The sequence below is a fragment of the Staurois parvus genome, unplaced genomic scaffold (assembly GCF_062004578.1).
Source record: "Staurois parvus isolate SC_StPar_1 unplaced genomic scaffold, SC_StPar_1.0 ptg001181l, whole genome shotgun sequence".
Lineage (NCBI taxonomy): Eukaryota > Metazoa > Chordata > Amphibia > Anura > Ranidae > Staurois > Staurois parvus.
The window spans coordinates 1,483,404-1,500,119 of NW_028318977.1; the positions used below are offsets into that span (position 1 = coordinate 1,483,404).

General features: G+C 46.4%; 1 protein-coding gene across 1 annotated transcript in view; it reads right to left on the minus strand.

The window, feature by feature from the left end:
• The window catches only part of LOC149438561 (uncharacterized), a 52,168-nt gene extending 37,074 nt beyond the window's left edge, over window positions 1–15,094 (minus strand). Inside the window, exons 1-3 of the mRNA XM_089659648.1 lie at window positions 14,945–15,094; window positions 12,322–12,417; window positions 10,372–10,515 (exon numbers count right to left, since the gene is read on the minus strand). Coding sequence (XP_089515774.1) covers window positions 10,372–10,515; window positions 12,322–12,388 — 211 coding nt within the window. The 5' untranslated portion in view covers window positions 12,389–12,417; window positions 14,945–15,094. The remainder of the gene's footprint in view (window positions 1–10,371; window positions 10,516–12,321; window positions 12,418–14,944) is intronic.
• Between the last annotated feature and the right edge of the window lie 1,622 nt (window positions 15,095–16,716).

Sequence of the window (16,716 nt, forward strand, 5' to 3'; positions counted from 1 at the left end):
TATAGTCCCAAAAGGGGGCCAACATCATATGAATGGTCATGGTTTTGGAATAGGTGTGATGGTCAGGGGTCCACAGACTTTGGGCCATATAGTGTACAGTCTCTATTCATACTTATGTGTTGTGGTAATACACAATAAAGTGCACATTGCCCCAATACATGGGTGATAGCAACGCACTTGCTTCATGTGCTTTGCTTTGAGGTGCTGGTCATTGTCAGTGGGACTTGCATGCATTGTATAGTAGAGAACAACATACCACAGTTCCCCAAAATGAACATAGCGTGCATTTTGAAAAAGGGCCATGCAAGTTTTTGATTGATTGAGACTTTACACAACTTTTTTCAACTTACTGAACAGCTTTGGACCTCAATCCTACTGATCTCCTTTGGACCTCAACCCTATTGAATTCCTTTGGACCTCAACCCCTGCTGAGCTCCTTGACCTTGACCCTACTCAACACTTTTGGGCCTTGTCCCTACTCAACACTTTTGAACATCAGTCCTACTCAACACCTTTAAAATGCATTTCAATGCCAATTATGAGCCTGATCTTCTTCAGCATCAGTACTTGACCTCACAAATGGGCACAAATCCCCACAGACACCCTTCAAAATCTTGTGGAAAGCCTTCCTAGAGAGCTGGAGGCTGTTATAGCCCCAAAAGGAGGCCAAAAGTACAGTACCTATTCATACTTACTGTATGTGTTGTGGTAATACATGCTAAAATGCACCTTGCTCCAATACACCGGTGATGGCAATGCACCTGCTTCATGTGTCATGTGCTGTGCTTTGAGGTCATATGTAAGGTCATGGTTTTGGTTTTGGAACAAGTCCTCTCCACCCCCCACCTCACCCCCTCACTCTCTGCCCGCATCGCCCACCTCCTAAACGACATATCAGACTGGATGTCGCTCCATTTTCTCAAACTTAACCTATCCAAAACCGAGCTCCTGGTCTCCCCCCCACCCCATGCCCCCCCATCCTCTCCATCACTACTAACAACGCCACCATCTCTCCCACCCCACACGCCAAAGTCCTGGGTGTCACCCTGGACTCCCACCTCTCCTTCTTACCCCACATCCAACTGCTATCCAGATCTTGCAGGCTCCACCTCCGCAACATCTCCAAGATACGCACATTCCGTACCCCAGACACCACCAAACAACTCGCACACTCCCTCATCATCTCACGCCTGGACTATTGCAACTCCCTTCTCACTGGCCTACCTAAACGAATGCTATCCCCACTCCAGTCTATCCTGAACTCAGCGGCTAGACTCATCCACCTCACCAAGAGCTCCACATCTGCCACCCCTCTCTGCCAATCCCTTCATTGGCTCCCGATTGCCCAACGCATCAAGTTCGAGCTGCTAACCCTGACCTACAAGGCCATTCACAATGCCGCCCCGAACTACATAACCGACCTGATACCCAGATACTACCCTACCCGTGCCCTCCGTTCCTCACAGGACCTCCTGCTCTCTAGCTCCCTGGTCTCCTCCTCCCACGCCCGATTGCAGGACTTCTCCAGGACTTCCCCCATCCTCTGGAACTCCCTACCCCAATCCATCAGACTGTCACCTACCCTCCTCACCTTCAGGCGCACCCTGAAAACCCTCCTCTTCAGGGAAGCCTACCCCAACCTCACCTAACACCCGACCTCACCTAACAACTAACCTCCTCCACTCCACCCACCACTCCATCCTCCACTGCCATCTCCTCCTGTGCCACCTTCCCCTCCCTCCTAGATTGTAAGAGCAGGGCCCTCGAACCCCTCGTGTATTGTATTGTTACTGTCTTGTCTCATGTTATGTCCCCCTTGCTACTGTACAGCGCTGAGCATACCCTTTGGCGCTATATAAATACTGTATAATAATAATAATAAAAGTCCATACAGGTGTGAGGGTCAGGGTCTGCAGGCTTTGGGCAATATAGTGTGCAGTCTTCATTCATACTTATGTGTTGTGGTAATACACGCTAAAATGCAAATTGCCCCAATACACGTGTAATGGCAATGCACCTGCTTCATGCGCTGTGCTTTGAGGTGCTGGTCATTGTGAAGGGGATTTCCATGCATTGTATAGCAGAGAACTGCATACCACATTTCCCGAAAAACGAATATAGCATGCATTTTGAAAAAGGGTCATGCAAGTTTTTGATTGATTGAGACTTTACAAAACTTTTTTCAACTTGCTGAACAGTTTTGGACATCAACTCTACTGAACTCCTTTGGACCTCAAGCTCAACTGAACACCTTTGGGCCTCAAATCTGCTCGAGAGTGCTAACTGTGAGCCAGGTCTTCTTGACCAGCATCAGTACTAGACCTCAGAAATGGACACATATCCCTACAGACACCCTCCAAAATGTTGTGGAAAGCCTTCCCAGAGGACTGGAGGTTGTTATAGCTCCAAAAGGGGGCCAATGTCATCAGGGCCGCCATCAGGGGGGTACCACTGGTACTCCTGTAGGGGGCCTGGGCACACAGGGGGGCCCGGACAGCAGGAGAATCAGTGGGGCAGGGGAGGGCAATTACAGATTGATGCATTGGATATCTCTACCTCCAGCAGCCGAAAGCCGGTTTCTACCTTCTCCCCCAGATCGAGGGGTGCCCTATTGTTCCTGAGTGGCGTGCACAATATGAATATCATCCCCTACCCACATTTTGTGCTGCTGGGAGATGAGCAGCCCTTGTAGGAAGTAGGGAGCGGTAATCATGCTGTGTGTGTGTGTGTACAATCCAATATGATCTAACAGTGATCCTGTCTCATGTGCTGCATGGACAAGCGCTGTTCTGTCAGGAGGGAGAGCCCGGAGAGCACAGCTCACCTCCTCCTGTCTCTTTCCTCTTCACCATTTCTGGGAAGTGTAATAGGGATTTGTGTGTGTGTGGGGGGGGGGGTATTTTCTAGAAGGAGGAATGAAGGGATTGTGTGCTAGTAGGAGGGTTTGGGGGATTTAAGCCAGGAGAGGGGATTGGGGGGAATTTGATGAATTTGTGATTAAAGTAGGGAGGAAGAATTTGTGCTGGAAAGGTTAATTGGGAAGGGGTTGTGCATTTGTAGAGGGATTTGTGGAATATTAATGCTAGGAGGAGGGATTGGGGGGAATTTGTGCTGGGGGGGAGTTAGGGGAGATTTCTCGTGAGATGGTGGTTTGGGTGTGTGTGCTGGGAGGGGGGATTTGCTGTGAGATGGTGATTTGGGGAGATTTGTGCTGGGAGGGGGGATTGTGCTAGGTGGAGGGATTAGGGAGGATTTGTGCTGGGAAAGGGGTCTGGGGGGGAATTGTGCTGGGAAGGTGGATTTGGGTGGGATTTGCGCTAGGAGCAGGGATTGGGGGGATTTGTATTGGGAGAGGGGTTGGGTGGGATCTGTACTAGGAGGAGGGATTGGGGTGGGATTTGTGCTAGGAGGAGGGGTTGGGGTGGGATTTGTGTTGGGTGGGATTTGTACTAGGAGGAGGGATTGGGGTAAGATTTGTGCTAGGAGGAGGAATTGGGGTGGGATTTGTGCTAGGAGGAGGGGTTGGGGTGGGATTTGTGTTGGGTGGGATTTGTACTAGGAGGAGGGATTGGGGTAGGATTTGTGCTAGGAGGAGGAATTGGGGTGGGATTTGTGCTAGGAGGAGGGATTGGGGTGGGATTTGTGCTAGGAGGAGGGATTGGGGGGATTTGTGTTCGGAGAGGTGTTGGGTGGGATTTGTGCTAGGAGGAGGGATTGGGGTAGCATTTGTGCTAGGAGGAGGGATTTGGGTAGGATTTGTGCTAGGAGGAGGGACTGGGGTGGGATTTGTGCATGGAGGAGGAGTGTTAGGGGGGTTTATGCTAGGAGGGAGCATTTGGAGGGATTTGTGCTGGGAGGAGGGATTGGAGTGGAATTTGTGCTGGTAGGGGGGTTTGGGGGGATTTGTGCTGGAAGGGGGGTTTCGGGGGATTTGTACTGGGAGGGGGACTGGGTAGGATTTGTGCTAGGAGAGCTTTATTTATTAACACAGTACAGATATATATTTTTAATTTAGCAGGTATGTTGTATGCTATGTTATGTTTGTGCCTGTTAATGATATTTGTGTATTTTAAGTGATAATACAGTTTTCATATTTTTGCGGGGGGGGGGAGGCCTGTCATCAGGTAGGTTGTGTGGGGCCCCTGGGATTTCTAGTGGCAGCCCAGAATGTCATATGAATGGTCATGGTTTTGGAATACGTTCATATAGGTGTGATGGTCAGGGGTCCACAGACTTTGGGTCATATAGCATTCAGTCTCAATGCATGTTAGAAGTGGCGGAGCAGATTATGGCAATGGAGGGGGGAGCACATTTGGGAAGGGATGGAGTCTATCAGGACTCTTTTTGTAATGCCAAGTACCATTTCTACGCCACTCCTATTGTTCATGAACCTCTTCAGAGCCTTGTTGGAGCTATGGGACATGAACCCTTCTATTCCACTAGAGAAGCTAAACCATCCTTTATCACTTGATCCCATAACTAGAACTCATATGAATTCTCAGATTCACTAAGCATGAAAAAACATATGAATGGATCCAGGTAATAATAATAATACATGAATAATGTGTGATTAAAATGGAAACATTAGAATGTAAGCTCCCCTGGTGCAGAGACTAATGAAACTAAGTCAGGGTTCTCTGTACAGCACTGCAGAACCTGTCAGAGCCATAGATATCAAAAGAAGCTATAGCAGAACATCACACTTACCTACAAACACCACTTGGAGTAGTAGCGTCCCCAGGAGGATGCATAGGATCACTTCTGTCAGTCTCATGTCTGTGGTCTGGAAGGAATATCTCCACTCTGCGGATGGATTTTATATCCCAATCTTAAAAAAAAAAAAAAAAAAAAAAAAAGGAGGTCAGCACCCCAAACTTCCAGTTCAATCGTCATATTTCACAATAGACGATTACATTTTTTTGCCATCAGCCAGGCTTGCAGGAGTCTACTTCCATTTATTTTATTGTATAATTACCTGGAAAGCTGTATTAAAGCCTCTTGTTCCAACCACTCCTCTGCTATGTATAGAGTATGAGCTGTTGGGAGGGCTGGGACCGTGTATCAACCTCTAAGTCTCATGATTAACCCTCTGCATGCTGCTGGTCTTCCATATACTCCTCTAGGAAATGTTTGCAGGTTTCTTGTATGGCGTATATACATCAAAGTGATCCATCTCTATTCATGTCCATGGAAGTGTTTGGCCTTTTGCTGGTATAGGAGGTATTAGAAAGAATGTGAGCCCGGAATGCCTCATACAAAAGTCTACAAGAAACTCATAACGGGGATCATAGTGCACAGACGGTTAATACAGAATATTGACAGTGAACTCGTGGACGCCCTGCAGATTGAACAGACATCACCTGATATTATCACATGGGGTTTCTGAATACGATACCTGATAATATCTTCAGCTTTGTCAGCTTAATACTAATCATTCGATCATGGTCATCTAGAGAAAAAAAATCTCAGTTGTCACCAGAACAAGAAGGAAATCTCCCAAAAGGGACATCTGTCCCTGTGACAATTGTAAAAGTTTGGGAGATATCCTCTCTCTGGTTCCATATTTAGGGTGTATCTGGTCTATAAACTAGAGGATGTACACTTGGATAAATGGTTTGTTTTTTTGTGGTCTGTATACCAGATGTTCTGGATGGACAGTTGGATTAATGGCTCATAAGGTTGGACAAATGGGTCTATATTTAAGACTGAGATTGATGCAGAAGCTTATACATCCAAGATCTCCACCCAGACTTGATATTTGCAATAGTGCAGCGATGAATTTAAAGATCTGTACAATAGGAAGACAAAACAATCTGCCAAGAAATGAATGGCCTAATATTGAAGGGTAAACGGTGTCGGTCAAGGACTCGGAGGTCTTCCTACACCTTAAATCATATGTTAAGCCAAGATTTTTTTTCAGTTTTAGGTCGAGTAAGAAACACTTAAGATCCCTGTCAGGTTTTCTTTTGCTGTCTATGTACCCTTGCTTAGATTTCTCTTTACATTCTGTACCAGAGATACAAGAAGTAAGAGAAGATCCCTTCAAAGTGAGGAGAAATCACCTCTTAGACAGTTGCTACTGGTTTTTACCATCAAAGAATTTTCCCTTTTCGTGACAACTCAAACATGTTGTATTTCCCTTCACCTCCTATACCATAGTCCAATGGTGGCTAATGGGGATGTAGACAGCAAAAAAACCCCAAACAGGTTCTAACCCTCCCATACTTCCTACAAAATTAAAATAAGAAGCTTTGACTTTGTATACACTGTGAGGAAAAGGGACATCCTTTTGAGGACACTGAGGTGCACATTTTGGAAAAATGGTTTGAGGAGATGTGAAATAGGCCATCTACATCAACAATTACTAAACAGGGGTGGAGGCCTTTGAAAACATTGTCATCTTTATATAATGTCATTTTAACATCTCTGCCTTGGTGATTTGACAAAAATATAGACCTTTAGCTTTATAACTCAAAGGGTTACCATCAGTTCCAAACTTCATGGCATCATGGGATTGGATTATATAATTAGAACAGGGCAAGTTTCTCAACATTTCACACCTCCTTTTTTGGTCTTTTACAAAAAACATCTGCCTTGATTGGTGGTGATGGTAATATCTGCCTTGATTGGTGATGGTAACATCTGCCTTGATTGGTGGTGGTGGTAACCTCTGATTGGTGGCATTGGTAACATCTGCCTTGATTGCTGGTGGTGATAACATCTGCCTTGATTGCTGGTGGTGATAACATCTGCCTTGATTGGAAGTGATGGTAACATCTGACTTGATTGGTGGTGGTGATAACATCTGCCTTGATTGGTGGTGGTGTAACATCTGCCTTGATTGGTGGTGGTGTTAACATCTGCCTTGATTGGTGGTGGTGATAACATCTGCCTTGACTGGTCATGGTGGTAACATCTGCCTTGATTGGTGGTGGTGATAACATCTGCCTTGATTGGTGGTGTTAACATCTGCCTTGATTGGTGGTGGTGATAACATCTGCCTTGATTGGTTGTGGTGGTAACATCTGCCTTGATTGGTTGTGGTGGTAACATCTGCCTTGATTGGTGGTGGTGGTAACATCTGCCTTGATTGGTCGTGGTGGTAACATCTGCCTTGATTGGTTATGGCAACATCTGCCTTGATAGGTGGTGGTGTTAACATCTGCCTTGATTGGTGTTGTTGTTAACATCTGCCTTGATTGGTGGTGGTGGTGGTAACATCTGCCTTGATTGGTGATGGTAACATCTGCCTTGATTGGTCGTGGTGGTAACATCTGCCTTGATTGGTGATGGTAACATCTGCCTTGATTGGTCGTGGTGGTAATATCTGCCTTGATTGGTGATGGTAACATCTGCCTTGATAGGTGGTGGTGTTAACATCTGCCTTAATTGGTGGTGATGTTAACATCTGCCTTGATTGGTGGTGGTGGTGGTGGTAACATCTGCCTTGATTGTTGGTGGTGATAACATCTGCCTTGATTGGTGGTGTTAACATCTGCCTTGGTTGTTGTTGGTGGTAACATCTGCCTTGATTGGTGGTGGTGATAACATCTGCCTTGATTGGTGGTAGTGGTGGTGGTAACATCTTCCTTGATTGATGGTGGTGTTAACATCTGCCTTGTTTGGTGGTGGTGGTAACATCTTCCTTGATTGGTGGCGGTGATTCAATGTGCCTTGATTGGTGGTGGTGGTAACATTTGCCTTGATTGGTGATGGTAACATCTGCCTTGGTTGGTGGTGGTAACATCTGCCTTGATTGGTGGTGGTGGTGGTGGTAACATCTGCCTTGATTGGTGGTAACATCTGCCTTGATTGGTGGCAGTGGTAACATCTGCCTTGATTGGTGATGGTAACATCTGCTTTGATTGGTGGCAGAGGTAACATCTGCCTTGATTGGTGATGGTAACATCTGCCTTGATTGGTGATGGTAACATCTGCCTTGATTGGTGGTGGTAGTGATTGGATGAAGGTGATTGAATTACCTGTATGGCTTTAGATACTGAGGTAGGTTCCTGACACTCATTACAGCTGAGGAAGCAACGTAAGTGAGCTGTGAAATGTCTCCACTATTACAGAACAAGACCAGTTAAATGTGACTAACTACTATTAGCTACAGTATACTGTGATCTGGATTAATGAGAACCTTCACAGATGTATAGATATGAAACCACACATATCATCATGGAGCCAATTGGGAATGATAATTTATTCATCATTGACAGGGCAATGTCCCTGTAATGGACAAAGAATTAACATCGCTCTCTTCAACTGGAACATCTTGTGACTTGTCCCACCCTTCTGTGACTTCACTCTGGATGAGGAGAAAATGAAGACAGACATGAAGAATATAATCCCAACACATTACCAGTCAATATGTCAAATATAAGCGTTATTACATGAAATAAGGACACATTGTATTTCAGTTTTGAGTGGACACTACTGAGTTGAAGGATCCCTCAGCTTCTTATATAAGAGTTTCCTCCCAAAGCTGTTAGACTTCCCCTTTGTAGCTTGTAGACTTAGAAAAGAAAGTAGCAACATCAAGTCAATGAGTTTCGGGTTGAAAAGAGCCCTTCTCCAGGGCTGTTTGTGCATGCTATTAGATAGAAATGGTTCCTAAACTGGATATATTCATTGCAAGATTTCCGAAAGCAGGCTGACAGAGTGCCGGATATAGCTGCAGAGGCAGCAATCTTTCACATCTAGTAGCATGGAGTAACAGCCCTGAAGAAGGGAAGTAATTTCCCCCAAAACACATTGGCTTTATGTACATATCGCTACTTTCAATAAACACCATTTAAACTTACCTAAAACTCTCATTTCTTTGGAAATCAGGTGCTCTTTCCTTCTTTTCTAAGTCTACATGTGGAAACAACCATAAGGCCTTATCAAAAAGGTAGCAGTCCAAGCTCCAAGAGGGTTCACTGCCACCAATGGGCACAATCTACAGGTTGGAAGGGATTTCTTCCAACCTGCCCACACAATTACCCAGCAATGACTACTGACTGATCCAATGGAAACACTGTGTTATAGCATTGGGTGGACACCACTGGGTTGAATGAACATTTAGCTTCTTATGTCAGAGTTTCCTCCCACAGTTGTGAGTCTTCCCGACTGTAGCTTGTGTCTTCTCCTTCAAATCCCCTCCACCAATAGAAAGATTCCTTTAAAGTAGTTTGTCTTTGTCCCTCCCACAAAACCATAGCAAGGATGTCACCCACTCACAGCTGAACTCCTACAAACCTATCTTTATTCAACATTATAGAAAATCCATTAGTGGGTGAGACCATGATATGTGTTTGTACTGGATACTGGAATTGGGTGGAACTTGGACAAGTAGGGGAAACTCAACACTGCCCTCCCCAAAACGTTACAAGGGTGTCATGAGTGCTCATTTTAGAGTACTAACAGCATTGATCACTCCCCTTCCACAATCCTCTTCTAATGCCTCTAGTAACTGGGTTTAGTGCCTGCCCCTTGCAGAGGAACTGTCTAGGCAATGGTGGTCTATATGGTAAATACATCAATGGTCACACTTCCCTCTTCACTGCCACTCTGGATGAAGAGTACTTATGGACCACATAGTCTTGCCTGGTCTTGTCCTGCCATCAACTGGTCAAAAAGGCTGTTCATCACATTATGTGATTAAAATGGTGTCTTTGGAGGCAGGAGGAGGAAGGGTCAAGCTTGACTCTTACAGGAAAAGTCAAAGTTTGCATATACCTTTGGTTGCCTCTATCTCCAGATCATATAAATGTATAATAGTCATGACTGTATGCTGTGGTAAGGATATTAGAGTGTAAGCTCCTCTGGTGCAGAGACTGATCAGACTGGCACAGTGTTCTCTGTACAGCATTACGGTATATATCAGAGCCATATTTATCTATAATAATAGTGTGTGTGTGCAGGGGCGGACTGACAACTCATGGGGCCCCCGGGCAATAGGGGATCATGGGGCCCCTGTGTCCTTGCCCTGTGTCCTTGCCCAAACTCAAAAAAGCCTATGAGAAAGGTACCAGGGGCATCTCATGGGGCCCCCTACTGACCCTGGGCCCTTGGGCAGTGCCCGAGTTTCCAAATGGTCAGTCCGCCCCGTGTGTGTGTGACAGTGGGGGGATATTAGAACAATGATTTCATGATAAATCTTTATTAATCTTTAGGTCGGGGTTGTGTGGAGCTTAGACATAAAGGAAAGGCTGAGTAGACCCAGTTTGATGTCATGGCTGTTTCTGTGGTCAATGCATTTCCTAAATTCGTCTTGTGTCCTTCATGGTTTTACACATTAACCATCACACAGCTCAATACACAAAGAATACAATATTACCCCCCCAAAGATCGGAAAGACTCTATATTCGGGTGGGGTGGTAGTACCTGGCGATGATGAGTCTACACACATCTTCGTGCAAAATTCACAGCACTTCTCCTCTCGGGGGCAGTCTTCATCCTCCTGACAGTTATGTTCCGTTTGATAATTGTGGCAGAAATTGCGAAACACTGGGCAGTTTCCAGGTTTGTCTATGGAAAGAGGACAGAGGGGACAGTTGGTGATGCTCTACACATCATACATGAACGGTGAATCTCCATCTACTGGTTCTGGTACCTCTGAGTTGAGGTTTCACAAGATAGGTGGACCACATTTGTACACATTGTACATTGAAAAACCTCACTGCTAGGCAAGACAATGACACTCTCAACTGTACCCTGCACAGAGATTTCCACATCACATGACAATGAACTAAGTGCCGGCATGTGTATAATAATACTGGGGACATTAGAGTGTAAGCTCCTCTGGTACAAAGACTGATATGCCTGGCTCAGGAGAACACTCCTCTAGTCTCAATCACTCCTCTAGTCCCAACCACTCCTCTAGTCCCAATCACTCCTCTAGTCCCAATCACTCCTCTAGTCCCAGGCATTCCTCTAGCCCCAGGCACTCCTCCAGTCCCAGGCACCCCTTCAGTCCCAATCACTCCTCTAGTCCTAGGCATTCCTCTAGTCACAGGCACTCCTCTAGTCAAGGCACTCCTCTAGTCAGTGTACTCCTCTAGTCCCAGGCACTCCTCTAGTCACAATTACTCCTCTAGTCCCAATCACTCCTCTAGTCCCAGGCACTCATCCAGTCCCAATTACTCCTCTAGTCCCAATCACTCCTCTAGTCCCAATCACTTCTCTAGTCCAAATCACTTCTCTAGTCCCAGGCACTTCTCTAGTCCAGGCACTCCTCCAGTCCCAATCACTCCTCAAGTCCCAATCACTCCTCTAGTCCCAGGTATTCCTCTAGTCCCAGGCACTCCTCTAGTCCCAGGCTCTCCTCTAGTCCCAGGCACTCCTCCAGTCCCAGGCACTCCTCCAGTCCCAATCACTCCTCTAGTCCCAATCACTCCTCTAGTCCCAGGTATTCCTCTAGTCCCAGGCACTCCTCTAGTCCCAGGCACTGCTCCAGTCCCAGGCACTCCTCCAGTCCCAATCACTCCTCTAGTCCCAGGTATTCCTCTAGTCCCAGGCACTCCTCTAGTCCCAGGCTCTCCTCTAGTCCCAGGCACTCCTCCAGGCCCAATCACTCCTCTAGTCCCAGGCACTCCTCTAGTCCCAGACACTCCTCCAGTCCCAATCACCCCTCTAGTCCCAGGCATTCCTCTAGTCCCAGTCACTCATCTGGTCCAGGCACTCCTCTAGTCCCAGGCGCTTCACTAGTCAAGGCACTCCTCTAGTCCTAGGCACTCCCAGGACTCAATCTAGCCTGTCTGATGTGTGGGTGCAAGAAAAAAGTCAGGGGGCAGAGGATGGGAGATAAGCAGTTTACAGGACAGGGGCAGGGCAGAAGACAGGGGTCACTGCTGGCAGGGCAGAAGACAGGGGTCACTGCTGGCAGGGCAGAGGACAGGGATATAGCTCTTTCTCCCATACCTGCACTGCACACAGCCTGGGCACAGGCAGAGCTCTTCCTCCCCACACAATGCATAACTGAGATCAGTATAGTGTCAGGCTAGGGCGGTAAAGTGTAAGATTAGGGCAGTATAGTGGCAGGTTAGGGCATTATAGTGGCAGGTTAGGGTTGGCTTTTGTGGGGAACAACTAAAATCTGCCCACCCCTGCACCCCCCTAGATGAAGCCATGGGCACTCCTTTACTGCCATGCATTACTTGCTGGAGGGGTGGGAATGTTATGTATAATAACAGTGTGTCACTATAGTGGGGACATTAGAGTGTAAGCTCCTCTGGTACAGAGACTGATGTGACTGGCTCAGTGTTCTCTGTACAGCACTGCAGTATATGTCAAAGTTATAGATATCAGTAAAAGCCATAGCAGAGCATTACTTACCTGCAATCACAACTCGGAGCAATAGCACCCCCAGGAGGATGGATAGGGTCACTGCTGTCAGTCTCATGCCTGTGGTTTGGAATGAATACCTCTGCTCTGTGGATGGGGAAATAAGAGCAGTCAGTGCTTCAAACTTCCAATCATAACTTAGGCTAGGTTCACATCTATGCAGGTTGCGGTTGATGTGTTTTTCCAGCACATTTTGCAGCACGTTTTCGAACATCCATCTTTGATGTGTTCTGGATGCTATTTTGAATGCGTTTTGCGGGTTGTTTTAACTAATCGGAATGTATGACAGTTCTGTTCATGTAGTGTGACTTTGATGCAACTTTGATGTGACTTTACACTCTCTGGCACTCAAGTAGCATCAAAGTATTGAAGGAACCAAGGGTTAAGTGTTAAGATTAAGGGCTAGGGTTATGGTTAAATGTTAGGGTAAAGGTTAGGGTTAAGAACTAGGGTTAGAGTTAAATGTTAAGATTAAGGGCAAGGTTAGGGTTAAATGTTAGCGTTAGGGTTAAATTTTGGGGTTAAGGGCTAGGGTTAGGGTTAAATATTAAGGTTAGGGTTAAGGTTAGGGTTAAATGTTAAGATTAAGGGCTAGGGTTAGGGTTAAGGGCAAGGTTTAGGGTTAAATGTTAGGGTTAAGGACTAGGGTTAGGGTTAAATGTTAAGATTAAGGGCTAGGGTTAGATGCTAGAGATAATGGCTAGAATTAGGGTTAAGGGCAAGGTTTAGAGTTAAATGTTAGGGTTAAGGGCTAGGGTTAGGGTTAAATGTAAAGGTTAAGACTAGGGTTAAGGGTTAGGGTTAAATGTTAAGATTAAGTGCTAGGGTTAGGGTTAAGGGCTAGGGTTAGGGTTAAGGGCAAGGTTCAGGGTTAAATGTTAGGGTTAAAGGATAGGGTTAAGGACTAGGGTTAGGGTTAAATGTTAAGATTAAGGGCTAGGGTTAGGGTTAAGGGCTAGGGTTAGATGCTAGAGTGAGGGGTAGGGTTAGGGTTAAATGTTTAGATTAAGGGCTAGGGTTAATTGTTAGGGTTAAATGTTAGGGTTAAGGGCTAGGGTTAGGGTTAGATGCTAGAGTTAAGGACTAGGGTTAGGGTTAAATGTTTAGATTAAGGGCTAGGGTTAGATGTTAGAGTTAAGGGCTAGGGTTAGGGTTAAGGGCAAGGGTTAGGGTTAAATGTAAGGGTTAAGGTTAGGGTTAAGGACTAGGGTTAGGGTTAAATGTAAGGGTTAAGGTTAGGGTTAAGGACTAGGGTTAGGGTTAAATGTAAGGGTTAAGGTTAGGGTTAAGGACTAGGGTTAGGGTTAAATGTTAAGATTAAGGGCTAGGGTTAATTGTTAGGGTTAAGGTTAGGATTAAGGGCAAGGGTTAAGGGCTAGGGATAGATGCTAGAGTTAAGGGCTTGGGTTAAGGTTAAGGGCAAGGGTTAGGGATAAATGTAAGGGTTAAGGTTAGGGTTAAGGGCTAGGGTTAGGGTTAAGGGCTAGGGATAGATGCTAGAGTTAAGGGCTTGGGTTAAGGTTAAGGGCAAGGGTTAGGGTTAAATGTAAGGGTTAAGGTTAGGGTTAAGGACTAGGGTTAGGGTTAAATGTTAAGGTTAAGGGCTAGCATTAGGGTTAAGGGCTAGTGTTAGGGTTAATTGTTAGGGTTAAGGTTAGGGTTATGTGCTAGGGTTAGGTTTAAATGTTAAGATTAAGGACTACAGTTAGGATTAAGGGCTAGGGTTAAATGTAAGGGTTAAGGTTAGGGTTAGGTGCTAGGGTTAGGGTTAGGGTTAAGGGCAAGGGTTAGGGTTAAATGTTAGCATCAGGGATAAGGGTAACCCTTTACCTTAATATTTAACCCTAAGCCTAGCCCTTAACCCTAACCCTAGCATTAGCCCTAGCCCTAGTCCTTAACCCTTTGAGGACCATAAGATTACGGAACGCCAAAAGAATCAATTTTTTGTTTTTAAAGTTTGTACACTTCAGTTGTTGTAACTAAGCCATTTCATGAAATAATTGGCAAAAAGCTAGACCCATTTGTTGTTTGTTGATAGGAACTAATATTTTGACTCAAACCAAAAAAAAAGAAAGATTTTTAAGTTCTTAATCAGATGATACAGGCAATTAAAAACATGGGACAAATAGTCCCTTGGTCCTCAAAGGGTTAACACTAACCCTAACATTTCACGCTAACCCTAGCTCTTAACCCTAACATCAAACCCTAACCCTAGCCCCTCACCCATGTGTGTAAAGTCACATCGAAGTTGCACTACATGAACAGAACTGTCATACTTTCTTATAAGCAAAAAAACCCCCACAACATTCATCAAAAACTCAACACTTGCGTTTTTGGTGACGATCCACTGAAGTCTATTACATGCAAAATGCAATCTGCTGCAGGAAAAAAAAGTCCCTGATCCCTTCCAAAAAATGCACTGGCTCAAAACGCACAGATGGGAACTAGATCCATTGGAAACCATGTAAAGTGTGAACCAAGGGTTAAAGCTTATCTCCATGTTTTAGTGAAGTTCAGATAGTTAGTTTAGACCAAGATGGGCCAAGCTATGAGCAATAATAGTTCATAATCAAAAAAACAATGTATTTCATCAGACCAGCCTTCTATAGTCTACCTCCAGTTATTTTCTTGTGTAGTTAGCTGGAAAGCTGTATTGAAGACTCCAGTCCCAGGAGCTCCTCTAGTCCCAGACACTCCTCTAGTCTCAGGCACTCCTCTAGTCCTAGGCATACCTCTAGTCCCAGGCACGCCTCTAGTCTTAGGCACTCCTCCAGTTCCAGGCATTCCTCTAGTCCCAGGCACTCCTCTAGTTTCAGGCACTCCTCTAGTCCTAGGCATATATCTAGTTCAGGCACTCTTCTAGACCCAGGCATCCCTCTAGTCCTAGGCATATCTCTAGTCCAGGCACTCCTCTAGTCCCAGGCATCCCTCTAGTCCAGGCACACCTCTAGTCTTAGGCACTCCTCCAGTTCCAGGCATTCCTCTAGTCCCAGGCACTCCTCTAGTCTCAGGTACTTCTCTAGTCCAGGCACTCCTCTAATCCTAGGCACTCCTCCAGTTCCAGGCACTCTTCTAGCCCCAGGCACTCTTCTAGCCCCAGGCACTCCTCTAGTCCCAGGCACTCCTCTAGTCCCAGGCTCTCCTCTAGTTCAGGCATTCCTCTAGTCTAGGCACTCCTCCAGTCCCAGGCACTCTTCCAGTCCCATGCACTCCTCTAGTCCCAGGCATTCCTCTAATTCAGGCATTCCTCTAGTCTAGGCACTCTTCCAGTCCCAGGCACTCCTCTAGTCCCATGCACTCCTCTAGTCCCAGGCATTCCTCTAGTCCCAGGCACTCCTCCAGTCCCAGGCACTCCTCTAGTCCTAGGCAGTCCTCCAGGCCTAGGCATTCCTCTAGTCCAGGCACTCCCCTAGTCTCAGGCACTCTTCTAGTCCTAGGCATTTCTCTAGTCAAAGGCACTTCTCTAGTCCATGCACTCCTCTAATCCTAGGCACTCTTCCAGTCCCAGGCACTCCTCTAGCCCCAGGCCCACCTCTAGTCCCAGGCACTCCTCTAGTTCAGGCATTCCTCTAGTCTAGGCACCCCTCCAGCCCCAGGCACTCTTCCAGTCCCATACACGCCTCTAGTCCCAGGCATTCCTCTAGTCCCGGGCACTCCTCCAGTCCCAAGCACTCCTCCAGTCCCAGGCACTCTTCCAGTCCAAGACACTCTTCCAGTCCCAGGCACTCCTCTAGTCCCAGGCATTCGTCTAGTCTCGGGTACTCCTCTAGTCCCAGGCACTCCCAGGACTCGATCTAGCCTGTTTGATGTGGGGATGCAGTACAAAATGTCAGGGGGCAGAGGATCGGAGATAAACAGGGCAGAGGACAGGGGTCAATGCTAGCAGGGCAGAAGACAGGGGTCACTGCTGGCAGGGCAGAGGACAGGGGCACATCTCTTTCTCCCATCCCTGCACTGCACACAGCCTGGGCACAGGCAGCAGAGCTCTTTCTCCCCACACAATACATAACTGAGATCCGTATAGTGTCAGTCAAGGACAGTATAGTGTCAGGCTAGGGCAGTAAAGTATCAGATTAGGGTGGTATAGTGTCAGATTAGGGCAGTATAGTCGTAGGTTAGGGCAGCATAGTGACAGGTTAAGGTTGGCTTTGGAGGGAACAACTAAAATCTGGGGGGGCATGCCCACCCCTGCACCCCCCCTTGATCTGGCCGTGAGCACTTCTTTATCCCCAGGCATTACTTGCTGGAGGGGTGGAACTGCATGTCAATCCCTACAACTCGTGATTAATCCTCTGTGTGCTGATGGTCTTCCATATACTGTACACCTCTGCGATGTTCAGAGGGTTAATGGAGAATATTGGAGGTGAATGCGTAAACATCCTGCAG